The sequence below is a fragment of the Amphibalanus amphitrite genome, unplaced genomic scaffold (genome assembly GCF_019059575.1).
Source record: "Amphibalanus amphitrite isolate SeventyFive unplaced genomic scaffold, NRLGWU_Aamphi_draft 002168F_arrow, whole genome shotgun sequence".
Lineage (NCBI taxonomy): Eukaryota > Metazoa > Arthropoda > Thecostraca > Balanomorpha > Balanidae > Amphibalanus > Amphibalanus amphitrite.
In genome coordinates, this window is record NW_024883661.1 from 20,659 (window position 1) to 42,439 (window position 21,781).

At 48.0% G+C, this 21,781-nt stretch overlaps 1 protein-coding gene across 1 annotated transcript; it reads right to left on the bottom strand.

The window, feature by feature from the left end:
• Positions 1–1,467: 1,467 nt before the first annotated feature.
• Positions 1,468–9,404, bottom strand: LOC122376500. The gene is made up of 8 exons (XM_043356389.1): positions 9,234–9,404; positions 7,538–7,662; positions 5,847–5,927; positions 3,157–3,268; positions 2,845–2,921; positions 2,299–2,421; positions 1,880–2,102; positions 1,468–1,621 (listed from the first exon to the last, which is right to left on the bottom strand). Exons 1-8 carry the CDS (start codon positions 9,388–9,390, stop codon positions 1,503–1,505), a joined length of 1,017 nt encoding a protein of 338 aa, XP_043212324.1. The 5' UTR covers positions 9,391–9,404; the 3' UTR covers positions 1,468–1,502.
• Positions 9,405–21,781: the final 12,377 nt, after the last annotated feature.

Sequence of the window (21,781 nt, forward strand, 5' to 3'; positions counted from 1 at the left end):
CCGGGCGCGGAACGGGGACAAACGTGAGGACAGCGGAGGCGATCGGCTGGGTCGGAGGGGGTGGGGCGGGGAGGGGGTCCGTGCCGGAGCACATGGTCCGACGGACCGTCACGCCGTCCGGGCGGCGAGTGGCAGGCATACAGATAGTCATATTATCGCTTCCGAGGACGGCACACAAAGGAACAGATGGGTGAAGACGGTAATCGACGACCAGCATAAAACAACCGTTGTTTACAAGTCTGTGATTAGGTAGATTCGACGCGAAGGGTGGTCGATCGCGAATTAAATGCTGACAGAGAGAGAATCTCGAAAAACTCGGCCGACATAGCTTGAAGCGGTAGGCCACGACAACCCAAGGATTGATTGATCGCTAATAGTGGGCAACGACTTGTCACGTAAACAAACCATGTGTTTTCGTAAACATACATCGATATGTGGTAACATACGTAGTAAACATTTCTACATATCTACGTAGTTAACATACGTAGATATGTGTATTGTGTACATAAAAATACCATAAACATAAACATACCGTAAACATACCATACACACCCAAAAGCGCGTCTGAGAGCAAGGTCCTTTTTCATAAAAACGGTAACACTTTCCAGAACCCAACACCTACGGAGAGAGAGAGAGAGAGAGAGAGAGAGAGAGAGAGAGAGAGAGAGAGAGAGAGAGAGAGAGAGAGAGAGAGGAGAGTCAAAGAGACAAAGAGAGAGAGAGAGAGAGAGAGAGAGAAATAGGGAGAGAAAGAGGGAGACCTGAGTCTCTTGATTTGTTGAAAAGAAAGAGATGCTTTAGTTGAACACTGTTTCGGCGCCAAAACTTAGCGCTCGGTGTCAGGCGGGCGGCTGAGCGGCGACCCGCAGTCTTATGTTTAACTTGATGTTAGCTAGCGTTGTTGATCTAAGAAATGCTTCGTTTTCACAGGACGTCTAGCCAAGACAGTTGGCTTTGAAATTTTTGATACAGCGACTTAATATTGTGCAGGATTCTGACGTACCCTAGTGAAAACATCCTGCAGGGTTGTCCTGTAGGACAATTCCTGCAGGATTTTGTAAGAAATTGTTACCAGGATGTTGCACAGAATCCTGCAGGGGGCTGCACAGAATCTTGCAAGGGACCTGCACAGGATCCTCCAGGGGACATGCACAGAATCCTGCAGGGGACCTGCACAGAATCCTGAAGGGGACCTGTACAGAATCCTGCAGGGGACCTGCAGAGAATCCTGCAGGGAACCTGCACAGAATCCTGCAGGTGGCCTGCACAAAATCCTGCAGGGGCCGGCACAGAATCTTGCAGGGGGCCTGCACAGAATCCTGCAGGGGGCCTGCACAGAATACTTCATGGTGCCTGCATTATTCTTGCAGGGGCCTTGCTAAAACGCCGCAGAAAATCCTGAACGATGCAAAGACAAATGTCTGGCATTTCCTTGTATTAACAAAATGTTCTGTGCACTAACAGACAGTACACTTCCAGGTTCTAGTTTCACGTTGCACATTTTAGGCCGCTGCCTGGCGTGCGTCGACCGAACGCTTCGCCTTGTTGAGATCATTTATTTTCGCGGCGATAGTGCGCCTCACTTCGCTCCTCTTGAGGCCCGTATTCGTTTCCAGAAAGTCTAGGGAAAGAACATATTTGTATAAGAATCGTTTTTTCATAGCTTTGGAATCAAGTTCTGTAGTGAGGTTCAATGCAATGCCATTAAATCACAAAAAATGGTAGGTGTATGGGATTATTTACTTCATTTACCAAAAGGATCACCTTCCACCGCGTCTTCGGACGGTCGGCGCTACGACTATGAAATGGGAAAGCTAAGAATGAGATACCATCATCACTGAGACTGGCAAATAGTGCGGGGACAATACTTATTACTCACCGATAAGGTCGTGCAGCTTATCCTGGTCCAGTGCCGGTCTAACATCAAGACCTGTCTGCCGGTATTTGTTTCCGTTACTCGGACGGCCCGTCATCGAAGACGCCCGAAGCACCGGTGTGGTAAAAACCACCATCAGGAGCTCCCGGGCCGCTTTTTTGGGGTTGCTCCACGTGATCTTGTTCATAGTGGCGGCGGGCACTTTAGTCGCTGGTCCAATAGACACCTGCGTAAAATGTAAGTTCACTCAGAAATAGCTGGCACTGGCTATAACCAGCTGGCAATTAGTCGTATCATTGTAAACAATGGTCGTTCAGAGTATATGTAATTTAGTGATGGTATGACACTCTGTAAACGAATAATATTTCCACCTTTTAAACAAACAACACAAAGTTCGTCTTAAACATATAGAAATGCGTTACCATTTCGGGGCCATCACGCCGCAAAGGTTGGTCCGGGCGGTTGGACGGGACCGAGCTCGACGCCGCTGCGTCCTGAGCTGGCGTCACCACTGCGCTTCTGCACATATCAGAAGAATCCGCCTGCTGAAGGATAATCTATTACATATTAAGATGTCATGCAAAAATGCCACTGAATCTTGTTGGTCTTCCTTTGCATTCAGCTACACCCCATACACGTGAGCAGACACCTTTATTTGAAGGCTGGCTTCTCGTAGTTCCTCAACGATTTACAAAGAATACTAAAGAAACTTTAACATTTATCCGATACAGGTAACAGGATGCTACCAAGTACCAACCTTAAATTTGTATGTAAATAGTTTTTTTATCCCCTCATCGCACAGGAATAATCACAAAAAATGGTACGGAACCTTCCCAGCTGATCTCATGGGGCACTCTTATAATGCTCCCAGCTGATCCCATGGGGCTATGAAATCTAAGGGCTAGTAGTTAGGGCTTTTATTTAGTAAAGACTTTGTAATTGCTCAATCCCTAATCCGGCAAACTAACCCTGGTCGCCAAAAAGGTCCTGTTTTCCTCCAGCCAGATGACTGCGTCCTCCAGGCGCCGCACAACTTCATCGATTTCTGGAAGCATCGTCGAAAGCAGATATCAGATAGCTGTACATTTTTATTAAGGATGCTTTAGTGACCAAATCCTCAATCGAATCTGAATCAAATGACAAAATAGCGAAATTCCGGCATACTCCATCATTGCCAACCGATACCAGCAGGCGTCACATTTGCGATTGCATCGTAATTGCGAAGCCTGCTCAACAGGACAGCACATTAGATTTAAGCTGAGCATGCTTCATGAACTTACTGGTGCCACTGGCCATGACCTCCTGCACCCTGGTAAGCTGTTTTCGCAAACTATCCACATCGTGCTGCAGCCCCTCGATCGTCTCCTCCTTTTCTTGGCATCCAGCACACTCCTGTAAAAATGTAGTGCTTTGCTGAGCTCACAAACATTAACCCGGCAGGCGGTGGGCCTCCCAGCCACCTTCCGCGCGGTGGGGGGATTTTTTGCCCCCCCCCCCGTATCTCCGAAACTACTGGACGGATCGGGAAAATTCAATCGGCGTTCGATAGCCCTTTCAAATTTGTCGAAGGAAACCAAAATTCATTGACCTCGGGGTCATTGATGACGTCACAGGTCAGGTCAAAGATAAAATGTTTCACCGTTCACGGGGCTTCTAGGGAAAGCGCTATAACACCGAGTAAAACGCATTTTGTCGAGAATCAGCGATAAGGCGTCAGTTGTCTAGTACAATGTTGCTATTAAAGGTCACTGGTCATACCATGTCAGGTCACAGGTCAGGTCACCAAAGGTCACCAAGGTCACCACATGAACCCAACTTTACTAAGGTTGTGCGATGCATGTTTTATGGCCAGTTTTTCATTTCCAACTCAATGGTGTTGGTTATAAGACCATCAGGTACGGTTTAGGTCACTTTCTGGTGGAGGTCAGGTCAAGGTCAGGTCAAAAAAAGTCAAATTTCAAAGTTGACCTTTGAATTTTGAGTTGACCGCCGCTCCACCAAAGGAGTGGAGCGGCGCGGACACACATGCAGCGGAATGAACGTGTGCAGGAGAAGTTTCTGGTTTGGCTCTGTGCCCGCTCCCATGTACGCGGAGTGTCGTTTGTTTACCGTGACCTCACTGAACACTTTAAGGTGAACACCCTAGCTGCCCGACACGAGCAGCACGACATTATGTTTCTCCGAAACATTCATCGAGGCAAAATATGTTCGTCATTTCTTCTGGAAAAGTTTCCCATACACGTGCCGCCCCGGACACTGCGTACTAGAGATGTCAATCGGATACCAACTTTTTGGTATACCGATACCAAACTCGGTATTTGGTATTTCAATCCTAATATGTTTGGTATTTTGTTGGTATCATGCACCCTCGCTTATGTTTAAGAGGCTAAGAAATCGGTAAAAAGTTGGTATTTTCCTCATGTTCCCAAGCTGGTTTGGTTTCGGTATTTCTCAACGGTTTTGGTTGGTATTTGGTTTGGTATCGGTATTCCGATTTTCCGTAATTGACATCACTACTGCGTACACAGTCACTGTTCGCTGTCTCGTTTGCAAGGGTAAACACTGTTCGCTCATGTTCATTCAACCGCATACCGAATGTGTGCAACGCATTCTTGGAGGCGAACAGGGATGTGGACATCTGGGAGATTAGCATGGCAGAGTTCAGGTCAAGAGTGAAACGGTATGTGAGTGAGAGACACAGATAGGTAGGTGTAACTGTTCGGTTGTTGCTGGAAACAAATGTTTCTAGTCTGTTTTGTTTTTACTGTGCTCGTTTTTACTGTGCTTGTTTAGTGTGTATCAATGTTTTATTTGTTGACTTCATCTGTCATTGGGGTAACGCCCGTTGGTGATAAAAGAATAAATGAAATGAAATGAAAATGAAAGTTGATATTTTTGCATAAAATGGGTATCGATTCGATGCAGCTCATCACGGGGAGTCTAATGGTGCTCATTTTTTTGGCGCTACGAGGTCTAGAATTGCTAATAATTGAATTTTAAAATTTGACGTCTTCAATTTTGAAGTTTTTTCGCTATAACTTGGCCAAAAAAAAGAGGTATTGATATCAAATTTAGTATGTAGATAGGAGGTGGTAGGGACTATCACATATATTCCGTTTTTTCGAAATTACAAAAAAAAAACTTTTTTGATTTTTTTGGCTATTATATTCAATTTTTATTTTTATTTTTGGAGGTCAAAATCCAAAAAATTCGAAAAACCGTAATGGCAATTTTTTAGCCCCCCTCTTGATTCCACACATTTTATGTCTGAAACATTTTTCTGTATCTCTTAAGCTGTAGGCCTGACAGCTTTTCCGGCGAAACCTTTTTTTGGGTCGAAAATGACAAAAATGACGTCACTCTGACGTCATTAGTGGTCAACCTATCATAGCCTTTGAAAAAAAAAAAATTGGTCACCATGTGCGCTAGCTACTCCCGGGAGGGTACTGAAAGTTTGGTGACGATCGGCGCAGCGGTTCTCGAGATATATCGAAAAAACTAAAGGGGGGCAAAAAATGCCCCCCCCCCACCGCCTGGAAGGTTAATAGGCAAAGAACTAGCGAGCAATTAGAATCAATGAGAGGAAAGTCTACCGAAAGCATTATAAGAGTGCTCGTTTACCAGCAGTTACTTTGTAGAAATTCAAATCAAGGTGCAGAAGCACTTCTAGCATAACATCTGGCCATGTTGCATGTATTTACAAGGTCAATTGGACGTAAGTGCACTGCAAACATTTCAATGTCTAGAACAGATGTGCATCAACATGTTTGAATGCTGGACAAAGGACCTGGCGCATACATGCATACAGTAATTGAGATTTGTGCCAGTAAATCATCTAATATAAGCATAAAAGAAACACACAGACATAACAAAAATTGACCGACGGTCAAAAGCATTAAGAATATAATATACATATATATGGTTATGTCAATCCCCAACCTAACGCATATTATCACAACTTTGATCTTACCTCCGCACTGTCCTCGACCTCGTCCAGGACGGCCAATGACTGTAGTCTCTTCTGGCGCTTCTGTTGCTGCCTTCTTGATGTCTGCAAATGACATAATTATGCTGCTCAATGCATCTTGATGAGCTGAACACATTGCGACTGTCCAAGCGCTGTACATCTTGTCTGTTATGGAGTTATTAGCAAAACACGTTTCGTAACTTTCGCTGATGTCACATAACCTTACAATAATTTAACAGCAAACCTTGTGATTTCTAGGAAGTCAAGGTTGGTTGCGATTGATTTTATTTTAGGTGAAATTAGCAATCAGATGTGCATTTGCGAAAAATGAGACTTAATATAGCTCCATTGACTGTTCCCCATTCCCGTTCCCCATCGAGTTTGATGTGAAGGTTAGGAAATGGAACTGACCAAAGGTAACAAATTTAAGCAAGCCTAGTTCTCGTCATGACAACAAAGGTTGTTACTGACCATAAAAATAGTAGGGGAGAGTGGGGAAAGATGCCCAGGGTTTTACTATGTCATATATTATTCGAAAATGACGATGGGAAAGCAAAAACTTGGAGTTTCAACGGAAGCCGACATCATTTTTCTCCAAAAATATCACACTTTCGTGCCTGAAATATTATTACTTTTTTTGCTATTAAGCATTTTCCTGAAGAAGTGAAAGGGGGCATCTTACCCCACAGGGTGGGAAAGACGCCCCCTGACGTTGGGAAAGATGCCCCCTGCACTATAAGTGACATAAATGGGCACGTGAATCGCCTGAACGAATCAGTAGTCCCTTCGAGCCTGCAGTAGACACCAAACGTCATCATAAGGGTCCTCAAAAGTAGTCGTAAGGGGCTTCAGAGGTCATCGTTAGGGCCATCATAGTCCAGCGCGGCCAAACAAGCCTCCGTGGTGGCGTTCGGAGACCACTGTGGGGCTCTTATAGGTCTTCATGATGCTTGAGGGCCCTCGAGCACATCGTGGGGACCTCCGATGCCAGTGCGGCCCGTGGGGCCAACGTGGGAGCCCTCAAAGGATGTCGTGAGGGGCCCTGGAGCCAATAATTGGGCCCACAGAGGCCGTCGTGAGGGCTCTCAGAGTCAGATGCCGCCCAAAAAGTCGCTATGTGGGCCGAGAGACCGGCATGGGGAGCAACCGACCGTATTGTACTCTCAATAGTCCCAGATCGGCTTTTGTCTACATCACAAGTATGTAATAAATGATTTGACGGGCTGTTTGAAGGACAGCCTACGGATTTAGGGGGCGTCTTTCCCCATCAGGACAGGGGGCATCTTACCCCAAGGTACCGAAGTAACATTAAATCAGTACAATTTGTTAGCCATAAAACTACACCATTAAACAAACTGTTTGGGACACAGTACACGCATGCTAATGTATCACGACTATAGCAAGGGACGCAAAAGTTATTTACCTTCTTTGATATTTACAATGTTCTGACACCAAAATATTTTTTGAAAGCAGCAAATAAAAAACATGCAGTCATCAGCCAGCCGTTGCCCAACTTAGCTTCGCAATTTTTTGTGCCGTTAACAAGGCAGGCTTCCGCTTTACGCTAAGAACATCAATTTCCAGGTCCGATTCTTTGTTTCGTCGCTAGAGGGGGTGGGGCGTCTTTCCCACCCTGGGCATCTTACCCCACTCTCCCCTAAGAGAAAATAATTGACAATGCAAGTTTTACTTACCCCTGATGTGGTTCCTTGATCATCATTATGCTGCCTTTTCCTCTTGATCGGGTCCTGTGGAGGTGAGGCCTCTCGCTGTCGCCCCTCATGGTCCAGTTGTTTCTTGGCTAGAACATTTTGCTTCCCTGCAAAAATAACCAAGTGGTATGAGCCGTGACATATCTTTCTGACCATTCCACCTTAACCCTCGCCGGCACAGGGGGGGGGGGTTGATGCAACCCCCCTAAGGTTTTTCGCGAACAACTCGCGTACAAAGCGGCCGATCGCGACGAAACTATCAGTACCCTCGCATTGATCAATTTTACACCTACCCTGAAAATTTCGTGACCCTGATCCCAATCACCTTTGACCTGTGACCTCTTTTCTGTGACCATATTTGGCCGAAATCGCGGTTCGGCGCATGTCGGCTCGTATTAGCCGCGCGTTTGCAAGCTTTTAGTGGTTTCAAACGTTCAAACATGTGATTTGATGTTGCTCCCATGCATTAGGGTGGGTGTCAAGGTCAACTGAAGGTCAGGTCAGGTCATTGACCTTTGGTGACCTCGGGTGACCTCGGTTCACTTTTTCGAGTTTTACATGTTTCTGGGCTAGTTTTTGGAGCTGAATTCGAATTTAGCAACCATTTGAACATTTACGAAGTAGTTTTGGTGCCTTCGTAACATGTTACAAAGCTGTCCGAGGCGGTTGACACGTTATACGAATACCCGTCACAACCCCTACCGGTTGACCTGACATGACCTGACCCGACCTGGTCTAAGTGTAGCTGCTAAGGGGTTTTTCGGGGTGCTGATCACGAATATCGTTTAAGTTTTGATCACAGATGATGTCTTTAAGCATTTAGACCAGGTCGGGTCAGGTCAGGTAAAGTCAACCTGTAGGCGTCGTGACGGGTATTCGTAGTACGTGTCAACCGCCTCTGACAGCTTCGTAACATGTTACGAAGGCACCAAAACTACTTCGTAAATGTTCAAATGGTTGCTAAATTCGAATTCAGCTCCAAAAACTAGCCTAGAAACATGTACAGCTCGAAAAAGTGAACCGAGGTCACCCGAGGTCACCAAAGGTCAATGACCTGACCTGACCTTCAGGTGACCTTGACACCCACCTTAATTTATGGAAGCAACAACAAATCACATGTTTGAACGTTTGAAACCACGAAAAGCTTGCAAACGCGCGGCTAATGCGAGCCGACATACGCAGAATCGCGATTCCGGCCAAACATGGTCTCGGAAAAGAGGTCACAGGTCAAAGGTCATTTGGGTCAGGGTCATGAAATTTTCAGGGTAGGTGTAAAATTGATCAATGTGAGGGTACTGAAAGTTTCGTCGCGATCGGCCGCTTTTTACGCGAGTTATTCGCGACAAACCATGGGGGGGGTCCATCCGACCCCCCCTACACATGTGAGGGTTAAAATTGGGTATCATCGGCTTCCTCTCATCACGGGCAACACGTTCGTTTTTTCCGCGAAGCTCTAGCTCGATCAGGGGCCAAACGGCAAGGGGGGGTCCAACCGACCCCCTACACATTAGAAGCTGGCAAACGCCGCACACATGCGAGGGTTAAGTTTCAGCGAAACCGCCCCAGTAATTACCGAGTTATTGAAATGGGAACAAATTTGGCACATCTCCTTTTTGCACTTCGCACGTGCAGTGGGGGTCACTCACATAGATCAAGAGTATCCGACGCAGGTACTTACCAATCTCCACTATGACTGCAGGATGAAATTCTCCAGCCCACTTCACCTCAACTCTGGAGCCAGCAGCCAGAGGACCCCTTCCTCTCACATGCTTCAGTCGGACTACATCCCATTTCACGGGTTCTTCCAGCCACTTGACGTACGCGTGGGTCGCCATCACGATAGTCGGACAAAAAATGAAGCGACTGAAATATAAGACAAACTGCAAACAGCCTTAAACAACTTATCAATGAGATGTAACCCACGCCGCGACTGGCCTCAGCATTCGGTACGGTCCGGTCCTGTCACGTAGGTACCCTGCCCAGTGCCCATAACCCTGGCCGTCCCCTGTCCAATCCCGGCGTCTGCCCACGCGTAATTGCGGTGCTCGGCCCCGGTTCTCAGAGCCTGCCGGCGCGGCGGCGGTTCCCGCGCCGAGCCGCGCCGTCTGGGACCGGCAGAGAGTGACCCCCCCCCCCTCCCCTCCTGCATCAGCGGGACCGTAGGGTTCACTGGCAGATGTCACAGGCACCGGTGGCCGCCCGCCGCGGCCGGGAGGGTCAGAGGGAGGGGGGAGGGTACACCAGGGGAGGGGAGGGAGCGTTCCGACCGGGACCGGGCGCGCGGGGAGAGCCAGACAGGGGAGGTAATCGACCTGATGAATTTAAACACACTTACCCGCACATGGGTAGTATTTTACCAGTCTCACCACAGCAACTTGAACTTTTCATTGAACGCTAAGAAAGGATAGAGAAGCAGCTATACGAAAAATCAGGCCTCTAGCTCTAAAAAAAGCTGAGTGCAAGGCAGAAAAACTACCTGGGGGGGGGGGGGGATGGGGGTGCAACCACACTCCAAGCACGGGCGAGAGTTAAGGTCTTCAGACTTCTGAGCGCCACAAAGATCGGTCAAACAGGTAGGGCACGACAGCCCGCTCTCCGGCTCTCCCCCGCGCGTTCGGTCAGGGGACCATTTGACGCCGGGCCGGCCGCCGCCGCGCCCGAGCCGGCAGGCACCCTCCCCTGCTGTACCCTCCCTCTGCCCCCCCCCCCCCCGACCCTCCCGGCGGCGGCGGACGGCCAGCGGTGCCTGTCGTCTGCCGCCCAGCCAGTGAGCGCTACCGGTCCGGTGGTTGGGGGCGGGGAGGGGATACAGGGTGGGATGGGGAGTCTTCTACTTTGTTGTCACTTGGTACAAATAAATAATAGTGGAGCAGCATATATACTTACGAATTTCCTTTTTAATATTTCATTGCAAGGAGCTACAGGCAATTTCTATTTAACCCTGCACATCGACATAATTTTTTAACGAGTTTAGACATAATTTTGTGAATGTTGTGAATATATCCTGCAGGATTGTCCTGTTAGACAATTCCTGCAGGATTGTGTAAGAAATTGTTACCAGGATCCTGCAGAATCCTGCAGGGGGCCTGCACAGAATCCTGCAGGGGACCTGCACAGAATCCAGCAGGGAACCTGCACAGAATCCTGCAGGGAACCTGCAGAGAATCCTGCAGGGAACCTGCAGAGAATCCTGCAGGGAACCTGCACAGAATCCTGCAGGGGGCCTGCATAGAATCCTGCAGGGGGCCTGCACAGAATCCTGCAGGGGGCCTGTACAGATTCCTGCAGGGGGTCTGCACATAATCCTGCAGGGACCTGCACAGAATCATGTAGGGGGCCTGCACAGAATCATGCAGGGGCTTGCGTTATTCTTGCAGGGGACTTCCTAAGATGCCGCATAAAATCCTGAACGATATATGGGGGGGGGGCGAGGTGGCACCCCCCCCCCCCATGTGCGGGCGAGGGTTAAATATCATGCAGGTTTCCGATGTAGGCTACCAGTCAGTTTCATCTTGCACTTTTTCCTTAACCCGCGCCCTGGTGGGGTCTGTTTATAACGCGACCTGGTGGGGGGGGGGGCTATTTTTTGCCCCCCCCCCCCTCGTATCTCCGAAACTACTGGACGGATCCGCAAAATTCAAACGGCGTTCGAAAGGCCTGTCAAATTTGTCGAAGGAAACCGAATTTCATTGACCTCGGGGTCACCGATGACGTCACAGGTCAGGTCAAAGATGAAATGTTTCACCGTTCACGGGTCTTCTAGGGAATGCGCTATAACACCGAGGAAAACGCATTTTGTCGAGAATCAGCGGTAGGGCGTCAGTTGCCTAGTAGATATGTTGCTATTAGAGGTCACTAGCAATACCAGGTCAGGTCACAGGTCAGGTCACCAAGGGTCACAGGTCAGGTCACATGAGCCCAACTTTACTAAGGTTGTGTGATACATGTTTTATGGCCAATTTTTCATTTCCAACTCAATGGTGTTGGTTATAACACTGTCAGGTACGGCTTAGGTCACTTTCTGGTGAAGTTCAGGTCAAGGTCAGGTCAAGGTCAGGCCAAAAAAGGTCAAATTTTAAAGTTGATATTTTTGCATAAATTGGGTATTGATTCGATGCAGCTCGTCACGGGGAGTCTAATGGTGGTCTTTGTTTTGCGCTACGGGGTCTAGAACTGCTAAAAATTGAGTTTGAAAATTTGACGTCATCAATTTTGAACAGTTTTTTCGCTATAACTTCGCCAAAAAAGGAGGTATCAATCTCAAATTTGGTATGTGGATGGAAGGCGGTAAGGACTATCACATATATTCCGGTTTTTGCGAAATTCAAAAAACTTTTTGGATTTTTCGATTAGTATATTCAAAAAATCTATTTTTTGATTTTTGGGGGTCAAAATCCAAAAATTTCAAAAATCCGAGATAGCAGTTTTGTAGCCCTGTTTAATCTACAGCTTTTATGTCTTTATCATTTTTCTGTATTTGCAAAGCTATAGGCCTGACAGCTCTTCCCGCGAAACCCTTTTTTGGGTCGAAAACGGCAGAACATGACGTCACTCTGACGTCATTTCCGGCCAACCTATCATAGCCTTTGGAAAAATTTTTGGTCACAATGTGTAAAATTGATGTCCGGGAGGGTACTGAAAGTTTGGTGACGATCGGCGCAGCGGTTCTGGAGATATATCGAAAAGTCTGGAGGGGGGGCAAAAAATAGCCCCCCCCCACCAGGGCGCGGGTTAAGCACTTATACGTCACTGATTGCAATCGAGTTAACAGCACGTCTAGCCGCATCAATTTCCTACGCTACTTTGAAAACGATACCTAAGTATCTCGAATCGTTGAGAAGGAAGAGATGTTTAAGTTGAGCTACAGGCAATTTCTATTTAACCCTGCACATCGACATAATTTTTTAACGAGTTTAGACATAATTTTGTGAATGTAGTGAATATATCCTGCAGGATTGTCCTGTAAGACAATTCCTGCAGGATTGTGTAAGAAATTGTTACCAGGATCCTGCAGAATCCTGCAGGGGGCCTGCACAGAATCCTGCAGGGGACCTGCACAGAATCCAGCAGGGAACCTGCACAGAATCCTGCAGGGAACCTGCAGAGAATCCTGCAGGGAACCTGCACAGAATCCTGCAGGGAACCTGCACAGAATCCTGCAGGGGGCCTGCATAGAATCCTGCAGGGGGCCTGCACAGAATCCTGCAGGGGGCCTGTACAGATTCCTGCAGGGGGTCTGCACATAATCCTGCAGGGACCTGCACAGAATCATGTAGGTGGCCTGCACAGAATCATGCAGGGGCTTGCATTATTCTTGCAGGGGACTTCCTAAGATGCCGCATAAATTCCTGAACGATATATGGGGGGGCGAGGTGGCACCCCCCCATGTGCGGGCGAGGGTTAAATATCATGCAGGTTTCCGATGTAGGCTACCAGTCAGTTTCATCATGCACTTTTTCCTTAAGCACTTATACGTCACTGATTGCAATCGAGTTAACGGCACGTCTAGCTGCATCAATTTCCTACGCTACTTTGAAAATGATACCTAAGTATCTTGAATCGTTGAGAAGGGAGAGATGTTTAAGTTGAACACTGTTTCGACGCCAAAACCTAGCGCACGTTGTCAGGCGGGACGGCTAAGCGGCAATCCGCAGACTTTGTTAACTATCGTTGTTGATCTCGGAACACTGGCCGGCCTTGATGCCCCCGGGTAACCTGAGGGCCCATTCGGAAGCAGGTGGCCCCCTCCTGGGAGAAATCCTGGGTACGTGCCTGGTAAGCCGTTTCGACGTGCGCTGTCTTTGTGTTTCATCTCGCACTTTCCCTCACACGCACGTCGAGAGGACCTAAAACACGATAAAAAAAAACAAAGGGTTTACAGTTGTCTTATCAGTCACTGATAACCATGTAGTTAACAGCACATCTTGCTACATCAATTTGCTATGATATTTTGAAAACCACACGTCAATATCTTGCACTGCTAAGCCGAGAGAGATAATTAACCCGCGCCCCACTGGGGTCTGTGTATAACACGCCCTACTGGGGGGGGGGGGGCTATTCATAGCCCCCCCTCCTAACTCCGAAACTACTGGGCTGATCGTCAAAATTCAAACGGCGTCTGATAGCCCCGGAAAAACTGTCGAGCGAAACCTAATTTCATTGACCTCGAGGTCACCGATGACGTCACAGGTCAGGTCAAAGTAAAAATTATTAGCACTTTGGCTTGTTCACATTTTGGGCTCTGGCCGCCGTCTTACAAGTCAGATCAGGCTCATTTTTGGTTTCCACACTCGTGAACAGATGCTCTAGATACCTTGAGGGTACCAAACTTGTACTTTGATTTTCAGGTCAGGGTCAGGTCATCACAGGTCACGAAAATATTATATCATGCGTCGGTCACGTGACACATGTTTTATGGTCCATTTAGGCCATAGATTTCGAATTTGATGTCGTCTGTGTCATTCAAGGTCATTTTGAGTCGAAATTAGCTTAGGTCAGGTCACTTTCAGGTCAAAAAAGGTCAAATTTTGAAGTTGAAATTTTTCAACAAAAAAGGTGTCTATTGGATGCAGTTTGAGCTCAGGAACACGATGGTGCCATTTATATTGGTGTACGATGCCAAATACGTACTGAAAAATTGATTTGAAAAATTAATAATTGTGAATTTTTTGCAATAATGCGTATAACTTGGCCATTTTTGAAGATATTTAGCTAAAACTTGCTAGAGTTAGTCATAATCATGCGTTCTGTCACATATATTCCGGTTTTTTCGAAAAGTCAAAAACTTTTTGAAAAAAAATATAAAAATATAAATTTTGAATATTATTATATAAAAATTTCGAAATTTTCAAAATTTCGAAAATCCGAGATAGCAGTTTGATAGCGCGGTCATGGGATGTGCATTTCACTACTGACAGTGTCAGATCTGCATTACAGGAACTTGATGGCAACTCTGCCATGGGCCCAGACTATATTCATCCATTTCTCCTCACGTCCTGTGCACCAGAGCTCGCGTACCCTGTCAGTGTCATTTTTCAGCGCTGCTTATATGAAGGTGTAGTTCCGTACCTGTGGAAGGTGTCTACTGTTATTCCTTTGTTTAAAAAAGGCAGTAGAAATGACCCCCTTTGTGGGCTTGGGTACCAAGGTTATAATACCTTCCCTCTGAGTGATTGTTATCGTTCCCGTTTTTATACCTTCATTTAGTGATCTAAGCACAAAATATTTTAACTCACGCCAAAAAATCTTGAAAAACTCGTAAGGGAAACCATCTGATCCTGGAGTTCTGTTGTTTTTCAACCCCATCAAAGTCTCTCCTATTTCATTAATCGTCAGGTCCTTTTCTACCATTCTAGATTGCGCATCCGATAGTCTCGGCAGCGGAACGCTTTGTAAATAGTCAGTCATGCTATCCCTTGAGTAGCCCGTGTTTTGCCAATTCTCAACATCTTGCGCTTGCCATGGGCCTTGTGAGCTTTTGACACCTTGATTTCGGCCTTTTTGCCAGTCTTACCTCCCACCTATCATGGAACATGTTGTTCGAAGATGTACAGGTGTCAAGGTCAAGGTCAAGGTCAACCTAGGTCATCTGAGATAATTGCGTTTTAGGCAAGCTGAATTTACTTTTTGTGAAGTTTTCTCACTGCATTTTTGGTAAAAGCTTCTCAGATCATGATTTCATGTAATATGGACACAAAAACAATCGGTGCACACATCAATATACACACAGACACACACAGACATACAAACACATATAATTGACCTTGACCTAACTTGACCTGAAATGACCTCAGCAGCAAAAAACTGGTCGGGTAGTGTGACAAAGAGGTTCTAGCTGGCTTGGCACCAGAAAACGGCATCGTCATCGGTATATGATAAGCAGCGCACTTGATATTCAACGGTGACCCAAAACAGCAACATTTTTTAGTTTGACCTGACCTGGAAGGTCAATGACTGACCTGAGAAGGTAAAACTGGGTATCATTGGATTCGTCTCTTCCCAAAGAATCTTTTTGGTCTTTACCGCTAAGCTCTATCTCCAACAGGAACGAAATGGCGCGGGGGGTGGCAACCATCCCCCCCCATGTGCGTTCTAGGATGGGAAAATGGCATGTGCGGGCGAGGGTTAACCCTCGCATGTGTGCGGCGTTTGCCAGCTTCTAATGTGTAGGGGGGGGGTCGGTTGGACCCCCCCCCTTGCCGTTTGGCCCCTGATCGAGCTAGAGCTTCGCGAAAAAAAAAACGAGCGTGTTGCCCGTGACGAGAGGAAGCCGATGATACCCAATTTTAAGGTCCTAAGTCATTGGTTGACCTTCCAGGTCAGGTCAATGACCCAAAGTCGGGAAAATCGGGACCTGTTAGAAAGTCGTAAAGTGTGGCTGCTAAGGGGTTTTTCGGGGTGCTGATCACGAATATCGTGTTAGTTTTGATCACAGATGATGTCTTGAAGCATTTAGACCAGGTCGGGTCAGGTCAGGTCAGGTCAACCAGTAGGCGTCGTGACGGGTATTCGTAGTACGTGTCAACCGCCTCTGACAGCTTCGTAACATGTTACGAAGTCACCAAAACTGCTTCGAAAATGTTCAAATGGTTGCTAAATTCGAATTCAGCTCCAAAAACCAGCCTAGAAACATGTAAAACTCGAAAAAGTGAACCGAGGTCACCCGAGGTCACCAAAGGTCAATGACCTGACCTGACCTTCAGGTGACCTTGACACACACGGGAGTAACATCAAATCACATGTTTGAACGTTTGAAACCACGAAAAGCTTGCAAACACGCGGCTAGTGCGAGCCGACATACGCGAAATCGCGATTCCGGCCAAACATGGTCTCGGAAAAGAGGTCACAGGTCAAAGGTCATTTGGGTCAGGGTCATGAAATTTTCAGGGTAGGTGTAAAATTGATCAATGCGAGGGTACTGAAAGTTTCGTCGCCATCGGCCGCTTTTTACGCGAGTTATTCGCGAAAAACCATGGGGGGGTCCATCCGACCCCCCCCCCCCCCTACACATGCGAGGGTTAATTTACGAGAATTGACTCGTCTATCCATCTCACTATAATTGTAAGTATCAAGTTCTGGAAGTTCTCATCACTGGATGCCTAACCAGTTTCTTGGAGAGCGAGTCTCTGCTTAACCCCAACCAGTTTGGTTTCACAGCTGGTCGATCTACCATGGACCAGTTGTTGCTAGTGTATAGTGAGGTGTCAAAATGTGTGGACGATGGACGTGTTGTCGATGTCATCCTATTCGATTACAGTAAAGCGTTTGACATGGTGTGCCATGATATTCTTCTTGCTAAACTGCATTGCATTGGCGTCCGAGGTCGTATTCTCGAATGGATCTCGTCATTCTTGTCTGACCGTAAAATGAGAGTGTCTGTCATTGGGTCAATGAGCCGTGAAAGAGATGTCACTAGTGGTGTTCCTCAGGGATCCGTGCTGGGACCGCTGCTTTTCCTTATTTATATCAACTCCATTGCTACTAATTTAAGATGCAACTACAAGATATTTGCTGATGACTTAAAATTATATGCATGTGTCCAACAACATGACCAGCTCCCTGCTGTCCCTGACATCCAATCAGATATCATGTCTGACATATATTTATATACACAAAATGTTTTGTGCAATCGCAGACAGTATACTTCCAGGTTTGCACATTTTAGGCAGCAGCCTCGCCAGCTTCGACCGAACGCCTCGGCTCGTTGAGATCATTTATTTTTGCCGCGATAGTGCGCCTCACTTCGCTCCTCGTGAGTGAGGCCTGTTTTCGTTTCCAGAAAGTCTAGGGAAAGAACAGATATGTGTAAGAATCGTTTTTTCATAACTGTGGAATCAAGTTTTTGTAGCGCGGTCCAATGCAATACCATTAACCCTCGCATGTGTAGGGGGGGGTCGGATGGACCCCCCCATGGTTTTTCGCGAATAACTCGCGTAAAAAGCGGCCGATCGCGACGAAACTTTCAGTACCCTCGCATTGATCAATTTTACACCTAACCTGAAAATTTCATGACCCTGACCCAAACGACCTTTGACCTGTGGCCTCTTTTCCGAGACCATGTTTGGCCGGAATCGCGATTTCGCGTATGTCGGCTCGCACTAGCCGCGTGTTTGCAAGCTTCTCGTGGTTTGAAACGTTCAAACATGTGATTTGATGTAACACATGTGTGTGTCAAGGTCACCTGAAGGTCAGGTCAGGTCATTGACCTTTGGTGACCTCGGGTGACCTCGGGTCACTTTTTCGAGTTTTACATGTTTCTAGGCTAGTTTTTGGAGCTGAATTCGAATTTAGCAACCATTTGAACATTTACGAAGTAGTTTTGGTGACTTCGTAACATGTTACGAAGCTGTCAGAGGCGGTTGACACGTACTACGAATACCCGTCACGACGCCTACTGGTTGACCTGACCTGACCTGACCCGACCTGGTCTAAATGCTTCAAGACATCATCTGTGATCAAAACTAACACGATATTCGTGATCAGCATCCCGAAAAACCCCTTAGCAGCCACACTTTACGACTTTCTAACAGGTCCCGATTTTCCCGACTTTGGGTCATTGACCTGACCTGGAAGGTCAACCAATGACCTAGGACCTTAAAATTGGGTATCATCGGCTTCCTCTCGTCACGGGCAACACGCTCGTTTTTTCCGCGAAGCTCTAGCTCGATCAGGGGCCAAACTGCAAGGGGGGGGGGGTCCAACCGACCCCCCCCCCCCTACACATTAGAAGCTGGCAAACGCCGCACACATGCGAGGGTTAAATCACAACAAATGGTTAATTTAACCCTTGCCGGACCTCTTGATTTTCTTCATGCGATGCGATGGTTATCGGAGGTTTAGCCTTTGTATCGGCACCTCCTTGAGTTCTTAAACTTTAACTTTTACTTTGATCGATGGGTTGCATTGTTATGGTTGGTTTGTGTGGCTAGGATTCTCACTAGCGGACAGGATTGGGTGTTGGGAGGATGAAGGTAGGTCAATTAGGATGGATAAATTTGTTTTACTTCCAGCAGTCTTCTTTTCTTCCACAGCTTAAGCAATACTTCTTTCTTTTCCTCGATATCTTCCTCCTCAAACAGAAACATCCCTAAAATATCCTTTGCATCGGGTTTCTGAAGATGCATTGATTCTTTTCTTTCTTCTTCGTAAGCTGGACAATTCAATATAAAGTGGGCGAGGTCTTCATTCTCTGCATTGCACATCATACATTTTGCGTCTTCTTTCTTGCATCTCTTGCGCTCATTTAAAGGAAGACAGTTAGCTCTTGCCTGGAAAAATATTGTTGATGCTTGCTGGTTGTCAATACGCTGGTTGTCAATACTACATACGCGCCGACCGAGGGGGGTTAAGACCCTCCCCCTCGCGGTTTCACCCCTGGTGGAGCTTGCGCGTCGCGGAAAAAACGAGCGTGTGCGCCGTTACGAGACGCAGAGATTGGTACCCGATTTTAAGGTCCTAGGTCAACCGGTGACCTCTGAGGTCAGGTCAAGTGTCCCAAGGTACGGTCAGTTCAGTCATTGGTATGTTTTTTTTTTTGTTGGGTTTGGTATATAATGGCATAATGGCATAATGGTATATTGGTATATAATGGGCACCGGACGTGACATTTACATATTGCATCAACCCCCCCCCCCCCCCTGTGCCGGCGAGGTTTAATAGCTGTGGAATCAAGTTCGGTAGCAAAGTCCAATGGAATGCCATTAATTCACAACAAATGGTTAATTCAAAGGATTATTCACCTCCCTCCTTTACCTTCCCCTCCTCAGCCCGCCAACAGACGGCCGGCCCCGGGTCTCGGAGCCTGCCGGCGCGGCGGTGGCCGCGCCGAGCCGCGCCGCGTGGGACCGGCAGGAAATGACCCCCCTCCCCCTCATCCACCAGCGGGACCGTTAGGGTTCACTGGCAGATGTCACAGGCACCGGTGGCCGCCCGCCGCGGCCGGGAGGGTCAGAGGGAGGGGGGAGGGTACACCAGGGGAGGGGAGGGAGCGTTCCGACCGGGACCGGGCGCGGCGGCCGTCCCACCGTCAACACCTGACCCGGGACTGGGCGCGCGGGGAAAGCCAGACAGGGGAGGTAATCGACTTGATGAATTTAAACACACCCGCACATGGGTAGTATTTTGCCAGTCTTACCACAGCAACTTGAACTTTTCATTGAACGCTAAGAAGGATAGAGAAGCAGCTACACGAAAAATCAGGCTTCTAGCCTGATAAAAACGCTGAGTGCAAGGCAGAAAAACTACCTGGGGGGGGGGGGGAGGTGCAACCACACTCCAAGCACGGGCGAGAGTTAAGGTCTTCAGACTTCTGAGCGCCACAAAGATCGGTCAAACAGGTAGGGCACGACAGCCCGCTCTCCGGCTCTCCCCCGCGCGTTCGGTCAGGGGACCATGTGACGCCGGGCCGGCCGCCGCCGCGCCCGAGCCGGCCGGCACCCTCCCCTGCTGTACCCTCCCCCTGTCCCCCCCCCCGACCCTTCCGGCGGCGGCGGACGGCCAGCGGTGCCTGTCGGCTACCACCCAGCCAGTGAGCGCTACCGGTCCGGTGGTTGGGGGCGGGGAGGGGAGACAGGGAGTGATGGGGAGTCTTCTACTTTTGTTGTCACTTGGTACAAAGAAATAATAGTGTAGTAACATATATACTTGCGAAGTTCCTTTTTAATATTTCATTGCAAGGAGCTACAGGCAATTTCTATTTAACCCTGCACATCGACATAATTTCTTAATGAGTTTAGACATAATTGTTTTCTTAAGTTTTTGGACGAGTAGAGAAATGCAGTCTGGAGGAGAAGCGGGCCGGGTGCAACTGCAATTTCACCAGCCAACCTTCCCCAACCCTGTGCCCCCGCTACCTCATTTTACCCGACCCGTCTACCACTGAAAGTCCGACAACGCGACAGTCGGCCGGCCGTAGGGGGCTGGGGCGGTGGGGGCGGGGCAGACGGCGCGGCGGCCGGTGGCCGAGACCCGTTGGAGCGAGACGACCGCCTGGGTCGGAGGGGGTGGGGAGGGGAGGGGGAGGGGAGGGGACCATGCCGGAGCACATGGTCCGACGGACCGTCACGCCTATCACACTTTCAATCAATCTTCTGAGTGTGTCAATATCAAACAATTTGATATACAGTGGAATCCGCTTATTAATAAATCCACCTTGGTGACAGGGTGTTTTGGATTCATATACATAAGTTTTCATATACACATGGATACATCATACATCACTTGGTGGGTTTATTAACCGGTGTCAGCTATTTTCATTAAAAAGCATGTATCGCAAATACAGGACGCTGTGGTGGCCCGTAAGCCAAAATACCAGAACCAGAACCAGATAGGCACCAGGTTTTTCTAGTTAGGACTTTCCTGGTGGAACTCACAACACAACAACAGCACACATTACAACACTACCACATTTCAGCATCAAGATTCAGCAGCAAGAAAAGTAAGTACTCAAAATCCCTCTCGGCACTGCCACTCTGGCACCCTTTCTGGCTTTCCCTTGCACTTGCTCCCACCGGACGTCACATGAGCCGGTCTAACGTAAACTTTGCTCTTGATATTGCCTTGGGCCGGAATAACATAGCCGGCATTAAAGTAAAGTAAAACGGAAGATCTGGCTAATTGCCAGCTAGTAACTTCCCCCTACCCCGACCAGGGCCTCGGCCTGTCGGGAGCAAAATTCAAAAAAAAAAAAACGTTCCGTTCCCCTGCACTACAAGCGTACAGGCTGGCATTCCTCATTGTTTTACTTATTATAATGAGAGTGACCACGGGCTCCACCGCACCGGTGTGGTCACGGGGGCCGGACCCCCAATAATTTGACTTTCGTAATGTAGCCTTATGCCTAAAGGCGTGCGTTTTAGGGTTAGACATCCCCCTCCCCCACCTGCGACCGCAGTGGAGCCCCTGAAAGTGACCAGCGCACACTGCAAAGCTGTTACAGCGATTAAGTAGACATGCTCATCGAGACAGAGTCTGGTCTGCTCGGGGGCGGCCGTTAACTGGGTAGAGCGGGGTGAGGATTGCATCATATGGGCCTGGTTTTCCAAAACATGATGGTGGGTGCTCAAGATCTGAGTTAACCAATGATATAAACCTACCATTTTTTTCTTTCTGCGATAGGTATAGGGCGCAGCCCACCGCACCGGTTCGAGCGCGCCGATAAATGGCGCGCCCTGTCAAAACAGGGAGCCGGGACGGAGCGGTCACCGTCGGCCGGCCGCCGAGTGGGCG

What these genes read in the sequence shown, in the direction of transcription:
- LOC122376500 (XM_043356389.1), bottom strand. Translation starts at nt 9,390, where the DNA reads ATGGCGACCCACGCGTACGTCAAGTGGCTGGAAGAACCCGTGAAATGG. An exon ending in ATCAAGGAACCACATCAGGG is followed by an intron (nt 5,928 to 7,537) that starts GTAAGTAAAACT and finishes TGTCATTTGCAG; the next exon opens with ACATCAAGAAGGCAGCAACA. An exon ending in AGGTCGAGGACAGTGCGGAG is followed by an intron (nt 3,269 to 5,846) that starts GTAAGATCAAAG and finishes ACATTTTTACAG; the next exon opens with GAGTGTGCTGGATGCCAAGA.